Source organism: Acartia tonsa, chromosome 13 (genome assembly GCF_053477335.1).
Source record: "Acartia tonsa isolate MP-2025a chromosome 13, ASM5347733v1, whole genome shotgun sequence".
NCBI classification, from domain to species: domain Eukaryota; kingdom Metazoa; phylum Arthropoda; class Copepoda; order Calanoida; family Acartiidae; genus Acartia; species Acartia tonsa.
Genome location: NC_137272.1, coordinates 6,686,217 through 6,703,783, shown reverse-complemented (window position 1 = coordinate 6,703,783; position 17,567 = coordinate 6,686,217). Strand labels below are relative to the sequence as shown.

General features: G+C 40.5%; 1 protein-coding gene across 1 annotated transcript in view; it reads right to left on the bottom strand.

Annotated features, from left to right (window-relative positions):
• LOC145335358 (uncharacterized protein C05D11.1-like) overlaps positions 1-17,567 on the bottom strand; it is a 76,592-nt gene that overhangs the window by 40,679 nt on the left and 18,346 nt on the right. The window contains exons 3-10 of the mRNA XM_080181094.1: positions 11,149-11,206; positions 10,719-10,771; positions 9,641-9,755; positions 8,946-9,103; positions 8,709-8,782; positions 8,140-8,181; positions 500-625; positions 77-152 (exon numbers count right to left, since the gene is read on the bottom strand). Of these exons, the coding sequence (XP_080037220.1) occupies positions 77-152; positions 500-625; positions 8,140-8,181; positions 8,709-8,782; positions 8,946-9,103; positions 9,641-9,755; positions 10,719-10,771; positions 11,149-11,206 (702 nt within the window). The remainder of the gene's footprint in view (positions 1-76; positions 153-499; positions 626-8,139; positions 8,182-8,708; positions 8,783-8,945; positions 9,104-9,640; positions 9,756-10,718; positions 10,772-11,148; positions 11,207-17,567) is intronic.

The window sequence follows — 17,567 nt, the reverse complement described above, 5'->3', positions numbered from 1 at the left end:
ATCAGATGAATAGGATAATTATAACATACAAAAATTTGTTAAAACAATATAGTTATGAAATTTATCTAAAACATACCTCTGTAAAAATGACGGTGAGCCCAGTTAGGTCAGATTTGTATTTGGATACAACAATATTTTCTGATACATTGAAACTAAAAAAGATTAAGATGAAACAATTTTGGTTAAATATCAAAATGAAATAAGGTTTAAACTCATAAACACAGAAAGAACAGAGAAACTTGTTGGCTAAAAAGGACTATTATGCAGGGATCTAAAGGGATAAGATAAAAGCCGATAAATTTATGTACATCCCCAATGTTAATACACAAAATTACCCCTTCTGTAGATTTTATTTAGTGGTTGAAACGTTTGGACACTCAATTTTAAAAACCAACCAATCAAAATCCTGTAAATGTCCCCAAAGTTGTTTAGTTAACGAATACGAAAACGATCTTGTAATACTTTGGTGACTTTAATCTTTAAAATGATATTTGTTTACCTTGTAATAAGCCGCCAATGGGAATCATCTAGCACAGAAACTGGTCCTCTCTCATTCTCTACATCTTGTTCAGTAACTGTTTCAGTTTCATTATCAAGAAGAGCATACATATCTGTGGTTACATCTATTGCATCAAATTTTATATTATTTAATTAGATTGAAAATAAAAATGGATAAAGAATAATGGATATATTAATACTGATCTTACACCAAATTTTTAAGTTCTATAATAAAGTAAACTATGTAGTGAGCTAAAATAACGACTTCCCCCACCTCCATTGCCCCATTATCTCCCCTCCTACTGGATAAACAGCACAACCAATAGAAGCACGGGGAAATTCAACCTAAATTGTCGACAATTTTTCTTCTGTCGAGTCATAATATCCACGTATGTTCTGCATTCATTTTAGAATATTCACGGATATTATGTCTGGGGGAAATTGTTTTCAATTCAGGTTGCTAACATAGACATTATTTATTGGTCTGATCGTTCATCCAGTAGAATGTGAGGGTAAAGGGGTTGGATATGTTGATGTTTTTTTAGCCAGCTACTGTGGTATCCGCCTAGGATAAATGGCAGACACCAGAGTTCGAAAAGACTACGGCAGTGTGACAGACGTGGACACCTTACTATAGAGAAGCTACGCTTCTCTAGCAATCACTAAATAACAAACAGCATCTATTCAGTTGTTCCTTTATTGCAGGTCTAAGGGTTACTAAAGTTATATACAACAAACAATAGCTACACAGATAGGAATAAATAATCATAACATAAAAGCATTATAATACACATACAATAGTCAGTTTGGGCAATAATGGTCCCCCATCCCTGGAAAGGGTGGGGGGAATTAACAATGCAGCTTAACCATAATAAAGCTTGTCAGATTCAATCATTAATTTTAGGCATAGGGAGGGGGTCGGCAGACCCCTTCCCCAGGACTCGGGGGAGGGCCTGTGGCCCTTCCCCGAACCCCGGTCAGGGGTGCCATAGGCATGGCTCACGGTTGCCGAATACCACAACTCTCCCCTCGGAAGGCTGGGAGAGGGTTTCCCTACCAGACTTCCGACAGTGGTTGAGGCCTTCGGCCCGCTCCTTAGGGCTAAGATATATACAAATGATAATGATTCAATGGAATCCTAGTGGTGAGTTTTTCAGGGCTGATGGGTTCCCAACGTGGGATAGAAGGTAGAGGCTGGCTTTGGTTGGACACGTAGCTCGGCGCCGGCAGGTGTCAGGTTGGCGTGGGGCACAGCCGCTGCGGGGCCGGTCAGCAGCGGGGCATTCTGGTTGTTGTTGGCAGCGGCTGGGGCACTGGCTGCCAAGTTGACCGTCTGAGCGGCAGCCTGGCCTCCCGAGGGGCCGCGGGGTCTTCCAGAGGGCAGTCCAGGCCTGCCTGGGCGGTCATGCCCGCTATCGGTCGATTGCATGGACACCATTTCCTCGGCGGCTTCCCGGCCAATGGGAATGGCATCCCAGTCTACTGAAAAGTCCCGGGACTTGGCATGGGTGAGCCGGGCTCTGGCCAAGGCCTTCCTGTACAAAGTTGGATGGTACAGGAACACTTGTGACATCGCATTCATGGCGGCCCGTACACCTCCTTGTGCGGCTGCCAGGGAAATAATGGTCAGATCCCCCAGCAGTTTGAGGATCAACAACAGTAAGCACAGTATGGCTGCGCCATCTCCCCACTCGTGAATAGCTTGTCTGAACCCAGCCCAGACATCCAGGGCGGCCTCTCCTTCCTCTGCCAGTCGGTCGATATTGTAGGACACGATCCCATGGTCTCCAGTGGCTGAACAGCTACCTTGCTGAACGCACGAGCCATAGGACAGGCCGGTCAGCATGGCGCTTTTATACGCTGGGAATGCTAGCAGCTGCTGCCAGTCGTTCAACTCAGCCTGTGAATACAAGCCTCCTGAACTAAAGTCATCCAAGGGTTCTGTCAGCAGCTGCTTGGGCGTATCCAGCGGGGGTGGCCTCTTCTTAGGTGCGGGGGTTAGTTCTATCCAGCCTTCCTCCGCGTGCACAGTCAGGGGGTAGGTGGAGGAGCAGGGAATCATGGTGGCGTGGCCGCTATACACTCGTGTCACGGCGTCTACAAATCCTGTGGGTTCCACTGGTACTTTGTCCCAACATTCCTTGCTTTCACGGACAACGTATTTGTTGCGTTGGCAGGTAAGCTGGAGCAGGACATCTCCCCTCAGTACAGAGAACGTGCTCCCCTGGACACGCACCGGGTGGGCCGGGTCTAGTTGCTGGAGCTTCCAGCAGTTGGCCGCTACTTCTTCTGCCGCTGTGCTTTTCATGCGTGTCTCCAGGGTGAATCCAATGTAACCTGCATGTATCTGGGCCTGCAGGGGGACATCCACATCCCTGGCCGATACTCTGGGCAGCGCGGCCACAATGCTGGGTGGTTGGTGGCATGGGCCTCAAAGTCGCAGTTCACTATTGAGGTGGGGTTGGTCATGTTGATGAAAAACTGGGCTTGATGGTCAACCAGGAACGCATCCATCACTAGGCTAGGCTGGAGGCTGCGGATCAGCCTCAAGGGGCAATCTCTCCCCAGGTGGTCCCACACGTAGGTTGCTTCCCCAGTGATGCAAGACAGCTCAGAATGGGGACATTCTAAGGCCAGGTGGTCAGATTGGGACTCCACCCGTCCATCCTCTACTACGTAGGTCTCTTCCTTGACCAGCAGCCGTCGTTCCTGGAGCACTAATTCATTGCGGTACAGCTGGCCCTCGAAGTGGACGTCCTCCCCTTCACAACCCACCCCCTCGGGGCTGTTGACAAGGGCGCCCACCATATCAAGGGTGAAGAACAGGGGATGGTTCAGCTGGAACGTCAGTGGCTGGGTCTTGCCTGGCAGCGTGTAGACTCGGTTCCTGGCCAGGTCTCGGCACGTTTCTGGATCGATCTTGGTTGGCCTCATGAGGGTGGGGACCGAGGTCACCTTGAGGTGACCCCATACCCCACACCTGAATGTCCACTGGGACACAGTGAGCTGACAACTGTATCCTGTTGTTTCCCTAATCTTGACTTGTTGCAGGACGTGTACTTCATGGCCCAGGGGCACCTCCTGGTGTAGCGGTTCTGTGCTACACATTTTTTCTTTATTGTAGGCTGTGACGTGGGTGGGGTTGGCGCAGTCCCATCCCACCAGGACGTAGCTGGTTGTAGGCCACACGGCTGCCAGCAGTAGTCCCCACAGGACCATCCACCAGTGTGAGAAGCTACCAGACAGCCATCTACCTCGCGCACGCGGCTGGGGATCTTCGGCTCGGGTCACGGCTGCTTCTCGGGGCTGGACACGGCTGGGCTGCTCCTGGCTAGATACAAATTTCCATTGAGCGTTATCTTTGTGTGTCCGGGGCACCCCGATACCCTCCCCAATGACAGACTGGCAGGCGACTGGCGCTTGCCTGGGTGTCGGCTCCCCTAGCCCCAAGGGGTCCCTTCCCTTGTCCATGGCATGCCCAGTGGCATGGGGCTGAAGTGCGTGTGGCACAGGCTCGCCCTGACTCACGTCCCTCCCCTGCCCTAGGAACTCAGGTGCATGTGGCACAGGCAAGTCCTTATATCCCCAAATTTCAATCTCCCCAGCCTCTGGTGCAGGGGGCACAGGCAAGGTTGGGGTTTTACAAAAGTTTGGATACAACACATTTGTTAAATTTAACTTATCCTGGCCTGACTGGAAGTGCTGGGCAGCTGGGTTCCTTCGGCTGGCAGGGGGCGCTGGATGGTGTATAGTTGGGCTCTCCCTACAGGCTGGTGGCGCTGGCTGACTGGGGGTGACGGGTGTCACCCCTTCCTCTGGGACTGCTGGCTCGTTCCAGGATCCAGGTATCTCGGTGGCGGCGACGGTTGTCGCCCCAGGCACCAGGTTGGAGGCTGGCTCGTTCCAGGATCCAGGTATCTCGGTGGCGGCGACGGTTGTCGCCCCAGGCACCAGGTTGGAGGCGCTGGATAGCACCCCCCAGTCATCGCAGGTGGCGGCGCCGGGTGGCGCCCCATACATCGACTCTGATGCGCTGGTTAGCGCCTCCTGCCTCTCCCGTTCAACGGCCGCCAGGGCCTCCCCATACACCGTCTCAGTGACGCTGGGTAGCGCCCCTCTATTCTTGCTGGGTAGGCTCGGTCGAGCAGGCTCCATCATGTTTAGGCTAAAAGGCTGGGGCCTCAGGACTTCTGGCTCGGCGATGTTGTTGGGTTGCACAAACTCCGGCCCCAGGTGGTTGAGACTGAAGCCCAGGCCAACCCGGTTGGGTTCAGCCGCGCCTCCCAGTACGTTGATCCTAGCTGGCACGGTCCCAAACTGCGGCATTCCGTTGGCTCGGCCCGCTGCGGTGGGGGCGGCTGCTTGCTGCGGTGGTGCTGGGGGCGCGCTCCCTTCCATGTGGGCTACTCTGCTGGGCTTTCCTGGGGGAGCACCCTTGTCTGCGGTGCGCCTACGGCCGGCTACCTGGTCCCAGTCGGCTCTGCACTCGGCCGCCGTATGGCCGGCATAGTGGCAACGCTCGCACTTTGCAGGATGGTCACGGCGTGGCTGGGTGCGTCTCTCCTCTAGGCTGCCTTCCAGAGGCGTCGGGCAGTCTCGAGCTCGGTGGCCTTTCCCTTGGCAGCGGAAACAGCGGCCTGGAATCTTGTCATCTGGAGCGACCTTCCCCATCTGGTGGAGACCCGGAGCCAAGGCGCCAATCTCCATTGGCTCCGACTCGTCGTAATTGGGCAACTGGACGCTGGCTGATCCCGTGAGCCCGTCGGTGGCGTCCACTAGGCACACACCCTCCTTCAGCTGCTTGGTAATCATTGTGACGGTGAACATGGCTCGCCTCGTGTACTCAGGTACAGAGGCGATCTCATGACTCATCATTTCACGTTTCACATTAGCGTTATGAATGCCACGATTTAATTCGTCGACTAATAATTCGAGATCCTCATGGCTGTAGGCGTCCCTATACAAGGCACACTTTGTGGATATGTATGCTTGTATAGGTTCTGTTGAGTGTTGCCTGTAATCCCTGAAGGCTTGCTTCAAAGTCTTGGATTCAAAGGCGGGACGAAATAACATTTCACACTTGGCCTTGACTTGTTCGTATGTCAAGGCTTGGCCTGCCTCGCCAAACAGATGAGAAGCCATTTCCGCCGCTTGCCCTACCAGTGACAGTAAAAGGGCATTGCGGCGGTTGAGGGTGTCATGGGGCGGCACGCGGTAAGCCGCCCATGACATCTCGAGTCTGCGGATGTGGGAACTCCAGGATTGCTTGGGCGGTCCTCTATACTCCGGCAGGTTACTCAGCATCAGCTTGCGGTACTCGGCTGGAGCCGGCTGGGGGTCATCCTGGAGCCATCCTTGGGCTTGGTCGCCTCCTGGCGCTTGCGGCTGCTCCATCGGGTCAACGGTTCAACGGCGGGACACAAAGTTATAAGGCAATATTATAAATGGTTTGTCACTTGAGGCTTTCTAGCCTAACAGCCAACACTGTTTTATCACTAGGTTGGTAGTTTAGTTACAAAGATATAACTTAGCTGTACTTATCACTAGTTTTATTCTGAGGTTGTAGAGTAGGCTGGTAGGGATAGATAGCTGTTGAGGGTCTGAACTGCTGTCAGGAACTGATTGGGTTTTCCTTTATCACACTATAGATAGGAGGGAGAAGCTTGTAATGCTTTATTTTCTAAAAATACCTCTGTTAGATGCTATGGAGTAGCTCTGCTCCTGTGTGTGTGTGAAATCTCCTTTCCTTGCAGCGCGCTTACGCACTGTCAAATCCGCGCACACAGGTAAAACGCGCACTTATCCCTCAACTCGCTCTATCATTGGTCCGCTTTGTCCGTTGAATTTTATGATATTTCCCGAACTCCGTTGCGCGACCCGTAAATGGCGCTCTGTTTTCCCGGTCGCTAGCTCCACACCGTGGGCGGACTTAGTCAAGTGTGGGTAGGAGGGGGGAAGCGCGTGAGGGGACGGGGTAAATCCGTCCGTTCCCCCTGTGAGGAAGGGGGGAGTGCTGTGGGTTTGAGGTAACTGTGTGATGAGGTAATGGTGCCCTTTCTCCTTAATCCTAGGCTTTATTGTTATGTCACCTTGATTGTATTTTCTTCAATGGAGAGTGGGCCCCTCCCTTTCCTCTGGAATAACGGGTGTATTTTGTTGTGCTGGAGGCTTGGGTGGTTAGATTGTTTATCAAGGCATTGTTATATTACATCTAGATTCTATTTTTGGCCTTATCACAATACATAACAGATTTGCTTACCAAGCCTGTTCTATTTTTAGTTGTTATCACAATACACAACAAATCCAAGCCTGTTCTATTTTTAGTTTTATCACAATACACAACAAATTGTTTGCCAATCCTTGCTCATAAATCTATTGTTTAACCATCACACTAGGGTGGTAATCCCTACAATGTGATATAATATCTGCTTTTCTAGATGGGTGGCTGCGCTGTAGCCTCTCAGGATACTTGGAGTTGACGTAGTTTTCTCTGCTTTGGTACACTACACTCGTATGTTGGCTCGCAGCTCGCAGCTATGTGGCGTGTTTCAGCCTATTGGCGGCAGGGAATGTCCCGTCCTGCTAGCGCCGCTTATCCGAATCCGGCTGATGGCGGCAGGGAATGTCCCGTCCTGCTAGCGCCGCTGGTTCGGATCCTGCTATCTCTTGCAGTAAATGTTGGCCTATTTTCAGCCGTTTGCACTTATTTGGCCTGTTTCAGCCAGTCCGCAGGCCTGTTTCAGCCCTTTGAGCGCTCGATTCTCCGTTAGATGTCGGCGCTTCTCGCGGTTCTCCGTCAAGTTTCGCTGTTTCACTTCCACAACTGCCGGATGCAGAGTTAGACCTTGCTATCCAGGGTGGGTAATTCAGGTTGCTTGTGTCAGTTTTGCCAGTTTCACTGCTGGGAGTACCTTAGCCTCAGCTGCGCGTCTGCTCTACACTTGTGGTTTGCCGTAATCTCACACAGCTGTCACCAAAAGTTGTGGTATCCGCCTAGGATAAATGGCAGACACCAGAGTTCGAAAAGACTACGGCAGTGTGACAGACGTGGACACCTTACTATAGAGAAGCTACGCTTCTCTAGCAATCACTAAATAACAAACAGCATCTATTCAGTTGTTCCTTTATTGCAGGTCTAAGGGTTACTAAAGTTATATACAACAAACAATAGCTACACAGATAGGAATAAATAATCATAACATAAAAGCATTATAATACACATACAATAGTCAGTTTGGGCAATAATGGTCCCCCATCCCTGGAAAGGGTGGGGGGAATTAACAATGCAGCTTAACCATAATAAAGCTTGTCAGATTCAATCATTAATTTTAGGCATAGGGAGGGGGTCGGCAGACCCCTTCCCCAGGACTCGGGGGAGGGCCTGTGGCCCTTCCCCGAACCCCGGTCAGGGGTGCCATAGGCATGGCTCACGGTTGCCGAATACCACACTACAACCTACTCTTTTTTTTTAAAGTACATGATATTCTGGTGTAAGATACAAGTAATATTAAATCCATTGAAATAATACATTAATTTATATCATAATATTAAAAAAGGCATTTAATGTTTTGTTGAAAAAGTAATGCATTATTAAAGCATTTTTTTCCTATATTTTTTCCAATCAAAAATAATATTTTTCCTTGAATTTCAGTGACTAACTCAGTCTCTGTTTCTTCAGTAAATCTGATATATTTTTCTTCATTCACAAAATTATTTTTTAAAAATAAGAAGTTGGATGATGTTTTTTTTGTCTAATGAGTTCTAGATTGTTTTATTATCAGGGATCTAAAGGGATAAGACAATAGCCGATAAATTAATGTACATCCTTAAGGATAATACAAAAAAATAATCCTTCTGTAGATTACAATCAGTGGTTTAAACGCTTAGACACTCAACTTCATGAAGCAACCAATCAAAATTCATTAAAAGTCCCCAAAGTTGTTAATCCAACGAATAAGAAAACGTTATCATAACCCTTTGGGGACCTTTATAATAAACAGCCCATTGTCCCCTCTCTCTCTGAATTTTATTGCTTGCAATTTAAATAGGAAGACTTTTTTTCGTGGTTGGGATTTTAGTAAAAGTGGATAGGTTTGTTTCAGTCTGTATAATATCTAAAATTAATAAAATTATGTATTTAACATTTCCAGTATCATTATGGAACTGGTCAAGTTTTTTGGCTATTTTTAATAGGATTGTGAATAAAATGCCTTAATGTAGTAGTTGGTGATTCAGTAGTAATTGGTAATTCTGTTGATATCTCTTTTTCCAAAGTAATAGCAACCTAAAAAGTAATATTAGTATGTAAGTAATTTAGTAAATCTAATTTGTAGTTAATAAATATTAAGATTATTCGTTATTGTTGCAGGAATCAGCAGGTCATTAAAAGGATAAGACAATGGCCGATAAATTGATGTACATCCCCACTGATAATACCTTAAATTTACCTGAATATTTAACAAGCTATTATCCTCTGTTGTAGTACTACTTAGAGTTGTAGTTGAAGAGGTTGTAGAAACTGTTGTAGTAGTTGTTTTAGCTGTAGTTGTAGTTGATCCGGTTGTAGTAGTAGTAGTTGTAGTGGATGTTGTTGAAGTAGTTGTCTAATTGGATAAGATAATCTTTTTAATGTTTAGATTTTAAGGATACAGGTGGCTTAGCCTATAGACTTTAGGGTTTGTGTCCAAAGAGGGTGTTAAAGTAACCCGCCACAAGTATTATTTGTTAAATGCATATAAAATATTTTTTATATTTTTGACGAGGAATGGGTGTTTTCATTGTTTTCTTAAATAACATAATTTAAAGATTTAAAGAGTGTGATGGAATAAATAATTCATAGTCCATAGCTGCAAATTCAGGGATCTAAAGGGATAAGACAATGGCCGATATAATTGATGTACATCCCCAATGATAATACACAAAATTACCCCTTCTGTAGCGTAAAATAAGTGGTTGAACACTCAACTTAACAAACTAATCAAAATTTACTAAAGCCCAAAACAGTTGCTAAGCTGACGTATAAGAAAACGTTATTATAAAACTTTGGGACTAGTGTAATAAACAGACCATTGTCACATCTCTCTCTCTGGATTCATTGCCCTCTCTATTTCTTTGACAAAATATAAAGATTATCAATATCCCTGTTCAGTTTCCTCCTCCCTAACTGGGAAGAATGTTCTCTCAGTTGTGGTTGTTGCAGAAGTTGTTGTTGAAGTTGTGCTTCTGATGGTTGTTCTTTCTGAAGTTGTTGTAGAGGTCTAAATGTTGTTGTATTCATACAATGTAGATGATATATCATGCATAGTTCAACACCTTGGGTTCCTGGCAAATAAAGTCAAAGATTACCACTTGTATAATAACCCTATGCTTTTGATATAGAAAGTTAAAAATAATCCTTATATCACTCTGTGCTTCCATTAAAGAAAGTTAAAGGTATCCTCTATATCAAACTGTGATCTTAACATAGAAAGTTAAAGATAAGTTTAAGGTAACCCATATATCACTATATGCCTATATTGCAAAGAGGGTAATGGTTAACACCTATATCACTCTATGCTCCTAGTTATGCAAGTTTAAGGTAATCCTAATATCACACTATGCTCATTGCAAACAAAGTTAAACCTTTATAACCATACACTGTTAAAAGTATAAAAAAATTTAGCATCAGATAATACTTATATTCATTTCATTACTGTATAGCATCATCCCTTACGTTCTAGCAAAAAAATCCTCATTACGATATAAGGAAGATTCCAATACTGTATTGAGTATTACTTAGTGTTCTATGGAGTAATATGTATTACTAAATAAAGAATGTGCATTTTAAAGTATTATCTAATACTCATTATGGAATAAAATTCAATACGCTAGAAGGTAGTTTTAATACTCTGGTTCGTAATTTTTGTTACTCTGCAGGGTAAGAATTAATACTAAAATGTAATATCTCTGTATAGTAATAGTTATTACGGTATATAGTACTACATGGTGTTATATATTCATTTTGTTAATACAGCACACTTACGGGTCCAGGTCTAATACAACCCCAGCGTATCAATTGATACTAAATGAAAAAATATTTTTTACAGCGTAGCACTTCATTTTAAATTCATTCGTTTAGAATTTCCAAAATTTGTCAAGAGAAAAGGTTGAATTTCTATTCCACTGACCTATCACTAAAATTTAGAAAACTCCTGAATTTGTTGTCGACATTGTATGATAACCTGTGATCGATTGTTGACATTTTTGGTAGACACACTCAACTGTGGTAAAACTTCTAAAAAATATTTGGGTTGTTTAAAACAATACGTGAGAAAATGATGCAAAAAACAATCTGTATCCATTTCTTTCTCAAAATCAAAGTGCTGAATTTCTTACATGTGTTTTGGGGAAAATTTATATTTTAATTGTCCTTTCCCTTAATTTTAAAAATCTAAATTAGCGGTCTTTATGGGGAGGGGGAAGATCCACCCACCACTTTAGTAATAAAAAGAAAAAAAATTGAGGGAGTGGAATGTATATTTTTTTTAGGGTCGCATTGTCAACCCTCCTGCATAATAGTTATATAGCTTCCCTGGACCTTCACTGTAAAGAAGAATCATATTGGTTCAGCGATTAGACATCCTTTTACTTTTATATAAGAATAAAAATTACCTCTAATAGTTGAAGGAGTTATGATTTGAATATTTTCTTCTACAACTTGTACATTACTAATTATTATGTTTTCATTCTTTACCATTGTAAAATCTTTTCTATAATTAGTTTCTGTACGTCCGTTCGTACGTCCGTCCACACGTAACGGTTATTTTTTTCCGTTAATTTGATCAAGCGTGTTAGAATTGTCCTATCGATTTTTATAGGATGATTCTTAGAAAGCATAACAATTCTCGTACGTTCATTTAAAGCATATTTATTTTTCGATCACTTATTCCTAGGTCAACTAGGTACGTTATCTTAAGCGAAGCATTTCTCCAATCAAATTCTAAAATATAAGTTTTTTCTTAAACAGAATCCTTTTCATAAGAGCTCATGTTCGTTTGTTCTACCATTTGATTTTAGAGCTTCGCTTTTTTGGATGTAGTAATCCTTGTTTCTTTGTTTTTCCCCGTAAAAATCACAATTTTGGCAATAGATTCTAAATGTTTTAAAATGTTTAGACTATTGTCTAGTGTTCCAATTTTCAAATGTTTACTAATAACAAACAAGGATGAGAGCATTAATAAGTTGCGAAAGAAAAAAAATAATTGTATTTCCAAAATAATGGATCAAATGATAAATTCTTATATGTATATTGATTATTCGGTGAATGGACAAAATTTTTTCCTTTCATTATATTTTTCAGTGAGGTCCGGGAGCTTTTAATAATTACACATAAGTTGTTTAACCATGTTTACTAACTGGTTGACTCAAAAACCCTGGGCAAATTTTGATTGGTTGGTTCAACTGTCCAAACCAATAAGTTATATCTACAGAAGGGGTAATTATGTTTATCATCATTGGGGATGTAAATCAATATATTGTCCATTGTCTTATCCCTTAAAATCCCTGATATTTGTCCACCATATGAAGAAGAGTCTCAGTTCCGGAATGTGATACTCGGCCAGGGATCTAAAGGGATAAGACATTGACCGAAGATTTTTTTTACATACGAAAAATTACCCCTTCTGTAGATTACAATTAGTGGTTAAAACATTTTGACACTCAACTTAATAAACCAAGTCCCAAAAGTTGTTAAATCAACAAATACGAAAGCATTATTATAAAACTTTGGGGCCTAGTGTAAAAAATAGCCCAACGTCCCCTCCCTCCCTGTATACTTGGTAGGGCTGCAGCAAGGTCAAAGAAATTTACCACTTTGGTGCCCAATTGTCACGGATCTTCAAGGATTGGGAGATTGGAGTTTTTATTTTAATAGTCTGGTCATTGCACTATTCGTAATTTCTATCTGTGGGTGTGTGTCTGTCTGTTTGTACCAAATGATCTTGCTAACTGCTGGACTGAGATGGTTTTACTTTACAATGCACATTGGGGCAAATCAACCAAAAAGGGGATTTAATTATTTAGTACCCTTAAAATTCATCTCACAAAAATTTCATTTTATACTTTTTTGTAGGTAATTTAACAACAAACAAATTTGCTTTTATGTTTTTTTCTGTCATTTGAAAGGAACATGGAGATAAAGGTCATTTTATGAAGGTAGATAGAGAATTACCAGATTAGCCCCTCTCGATAATAGCCCCCCCCCTTACCCTATCCATCTATCTATCCATCAATCTATCCATCTATCTATCCATCTATCTATCCATCTATCTATCCATCTATCTATCAATCTATCTATCCATCTATCTATCCATCTATCTATCTATCCATCTATCTATCCATCTGTCTATCCATCTATATATCGATCCATCTATCTATCCATCAACTATTCATCCCTTATCCATCAACTATCAATTTATCCATCCATCAATCTATCCCTCTATCTACCCATCCATCTATCTATCTGTCTATCCATTTACTTATCCATCTATCTATCCATATATCTATTCATCTACCTATTATTATGAAGGTAGATAGAAAATTACAAGATTAACCCCTCCCGAAAATAGTCCCCCCTTACCCTATCCATCTATCTATCCATCAATCTATCCATCTATCTATTCATCAATCTATCCATTTATCTATCCATATATCTATCCATCTGTCTATCCATCTATCTATCCATCTATCTATCCATCTGTCTATCCATCTATCTATCCATCTATCTATCCATCTATCTATCCATCTATCTATCCATCTATCTATCCATCTATCTATCCATCTATCTATCCATCTATCTATCCATCTATCTATCCATCTATCTATCCATCTATCTATCCATCTCTCTATCCATCTATATATCGATCCATCTATCTATCCATCAACTATTCATCTCTTTATCCATCAACTATCAATTTATCCATCCATCAATCTATCCCTCTATCTATCCATCCATCCATCCATCTGTCTATCCATTTACTTATCCATCTATCTATCCATATATCTATTCATCTACCTATCCATCTATCTATCCATCTATCTATCCATCAACTATCTTGAATTTCGTGTCTAAAATGTCTAATTAGGGGTTTTGGTTATCAGAGCAATATGAGAATTTTTTAGTAGCGCAGCTACCCTATCACTAGCTTTTTGGGCCCTTTAAAGTGTAACTAGGTTAATTGTAGTCCGATTTTAGTGTTCAAAGTGTCAAATTTGGGGTCATGGAATTCATTTCAGTAGGAGGGGAGGGGATGGTGTAAATGGGGGTGGATGGGGATCCTTATTTTAGCAAGCTACAAGTTTCACTTTATTTTTATGTTTAATAAATCCATTATAAATGTGGGCATGATTAACCTAATTTTTTTTAACTAATATCTATATTTATAATGATATTATGATTCTTGTTTACTGTTTATATGTATACTAGCGGCTTCGCCCCTAGCCTCTAGGGGATTTGCCCCAAGAGGTAATTAAACAAGGATGACAACATCCATGAAAGAAGCGAAGCTCTGAAATGGAAGGACAAACGAACATTAACACTTGTGAAGTGTCAGAACTGAATATTAATGCATGTCTATACAAAATTGTAATTAAAACTGATTAAATACATGTTACTGTTTAAGTACATACTGACGTTTTTAGGACTTGATTATAGAGATGCTTCGCTTATAACAATAGACTTTATTGAAATAGGAATCAGTATTCAAAAAATCAGATGAATAGGATATTTTTAACATTCAAAACCATTATTTGTTGTCAAAAAATTAAAAATCAGCTTGTTATAAATGGATGTACGGACTTTCTGGTAACGATTATAGAGTTGCTGTGCTTTCTAAGTCGTACCTAACTGTTGTAGAAATCAGCATGAAAAGTTTGAGATCGATAGGACAATTCTAGCCTGTTTAAGTTAAGTAAAAAAGCTAACTGTACCAGACGTACGGACGGACCGACCTTAATTATAGAAATATGAAAAAATTGAGGGGGATTTTTATTTTTGAAAAAGATCTTTAAACAACCACAGGACCAGTAGATATATTCCCTGAAGAGTAGAATTCAATCAGTTTAGTGGTTAGCGAGATCTTAAGGGATGGGCGGACAGACAAACAGACATCAAGCTACTTTGTATTATATATTAACACCTAGGGATCTAAGGAACAAAACAATAACCGATTAATATGTACATCCCCAATATTGATACATATTTAATAAATACATATTTAATAAATTATATTACAAAATTATTTGTCTGTAGATGACAATTAGTGATTGAAAAGTTTTGACACTCATCAACAACACTTAATGAACCAACCAATAAAAAATCAATTAAATTATAAAAACGTTATTATAAAACTTTGAAGTTTGGAAACTAGTGTAATTAACAGTCCCCTCCCTTTCTAAATAAAACTGCTGACTTTAAACATGAATACCCTGTAACTACATAATTTAAAAACAAAGCATTACCAATAGACAGACAGATAGACTACTTGCTAATTCAAATTTAGAATGATTATAAGAACCTCACGTTATTTGCATATTAACTTTACCTTTTCGCAGTGAGGTAGGGGACATTGGGCTGTTTATAACACTAGTCCCCAAAGTTTTACAGTTGTGTGTTCAAACGTTTTAACTACTAACTTTAATCTACAAAAGGGGTAATTTTATGTATTATCATTGGGGATGTACAACAATTTATTGACCTTTGTCTTATCCCTTTAGATCCCTGATATTTGTAATAATCTATAGAAACGATTATTTAGTAACATTAAAACATCAAACATAAAGAGGTTTAGATTTAGGTTTAGCCCCCCCCCCCTCTCCCCCCCATCATTTAGTGCAATAGAACTTGAAAATATTTATTATTAACTTTAATTCACAAATTGAAAATATCATTATTTCTTTCTTAAGTCAAAGTAGACCAATTGCAAAATGTAAAATCTTTTCAAGTGTTGAAAATGGAGGTTTAGGAATACCAAAAGTAATAGATTTTTTACGCTCTTTAGATATTTTAATGTATAAAAAATCTTTATCTATAGTAGATACTTGGTCTTTAGAAATAAAAAATACGAGATGTCAAGCAAATGATCCATTTTATTTCAATGAAAAATTAGATAAGAATATAAATCCTATTTTATCCAGAATTATTGAATCATATATAATATTTTCAAATTCATTTTGGTTAAACCATGACAACATAAAAGACATGAGAATTTTTAAAAATATTTTTTTTTGTAATAGTGAAAAACAAATTGTAAGCAGGGCTATTTTTACAGAAACAACATGGGTACGATATGAGAATGATATAAAGTCAATTTGTTTTGGAGACCTTCTAAATACTGATAATTTAAGTCTAGATTATAGAAACTTTAACATCAAATCAAAGGTCAATTTCAATTACATGGAATATTTGAGACTTAGGGGATTTGTTCAACACAATATTGCTATATATAGGTGTAAACTTTCTAAACCCCAAACTAAAATTAGTTCACTATTTTTAAAGCCAAAAGTAAAGTCAAAACATTTTCGTTACTTCTTATCAAATGATGATCAGAGGATAGAAAAGTGTAAGTCTTATTTAAATAGGTATAACTGGGCGAAAATCAGAGAATTTGACATAGAGAGAGAGCGCAAATGGCAGAAAGTATGGACTTTGTCCTTTATTCCAATAAATATACGAGAATTCTCGTTTAAATCTATAAACAATTATAACTATTTTAATGCTAATATCGCTAATTTTAGGCCAGAGTCTCCAGAGTGTACACTTTGTATACTAGACCGGAATCTACCCGCACCCAAAGAAACTGCCCAGCACTTTTATCTGGACTGTCCTGTCACAACTGATATTACAACCAACTACTTCTCAGACTTTCTACATAATATTCAACTTAATTTTGACGCAAGCTGGCTGTTAGTAGGAGTTCCAAAAACGCTCACAAGTAATATGATAACCGTTTTAAATATTGAAATTATACTTGTGTTATATTTCATCTTTCAGTCAAGACTGAAAAAAAAGCTTCCATTAAACTCAAATCTACTTGAATTTATTTCCTTTCAAAGGAAATTTTTGCTTAAGAGCAAAAAGTATAAACTAGGATATGAAAAATTAACAACAATTCAATTTGACCCTGGATAAATTTTATTCCTACTCTGTCTGTTATTCAGCTCTAGGGTAAATACCTAGGTAAGGGACCAGTCGATAATGATCCTTCTTTAATCCTCTGGCGACTCTTAAACCTAACAGGGTCAGAGCTGTATACTATCAGAATACCTGTCCTTGCCCCACTCATCTTAATTCAGTCTGCCAAGCACATCCTATATGTGATACACTATTTCTTTAAGGCTTTATTGATGACTGGGCTCAGGGAATATCACAGGATGTCTGACTTAAATTAAAGAGGCAATAACAAGGTAAGGGACCAGTCATCCTCTGGCGACCCATGTACCTAACAGTGTTAATAAAACTGTCCATGCCCCTCCCTTACTTATTCAGTCTGCTAATCACATCTTAAATGTGATCCATTATTATTTTATGAAGACGTAAACTATGACTGATCAAAGGGAATGTCACAGTATGTAAAAATCTTTTCTTATAACCAATGTAATTTTGATATGATATTCTTTAATATATGTGTACATAAATAATTTTTATCCATGATTTTTTGAATATTGAGAATGACTTTTAAAATAATATTGATAAACTTTAAATGTAATTTTTGTATGTAAATGATAAAGACAAATAAAGAATCAAATAATAATAATAATAACTTTAATTCTAAGTCAGAATAAATATTTCCCAATATGTCTATGTTTCTGTGTCTTTTATTTATTTGAATTATATCTTAAGTTTTGACTTTAAAAGCGCATTTAAACGCCTTTTCTTACAAGCTTTTCGTGCACCCACGTTCAGAAAACGGGCTAAAAACCCCTACGGGGGCGCGGGGGGGTAAATGAGACCAGTACAGGTGATTATGATATGTCTTTGGGTAATCAAATATCGTATTTTTAGTCGGTGGCAACCAGTGAAAACATGTTTCCTC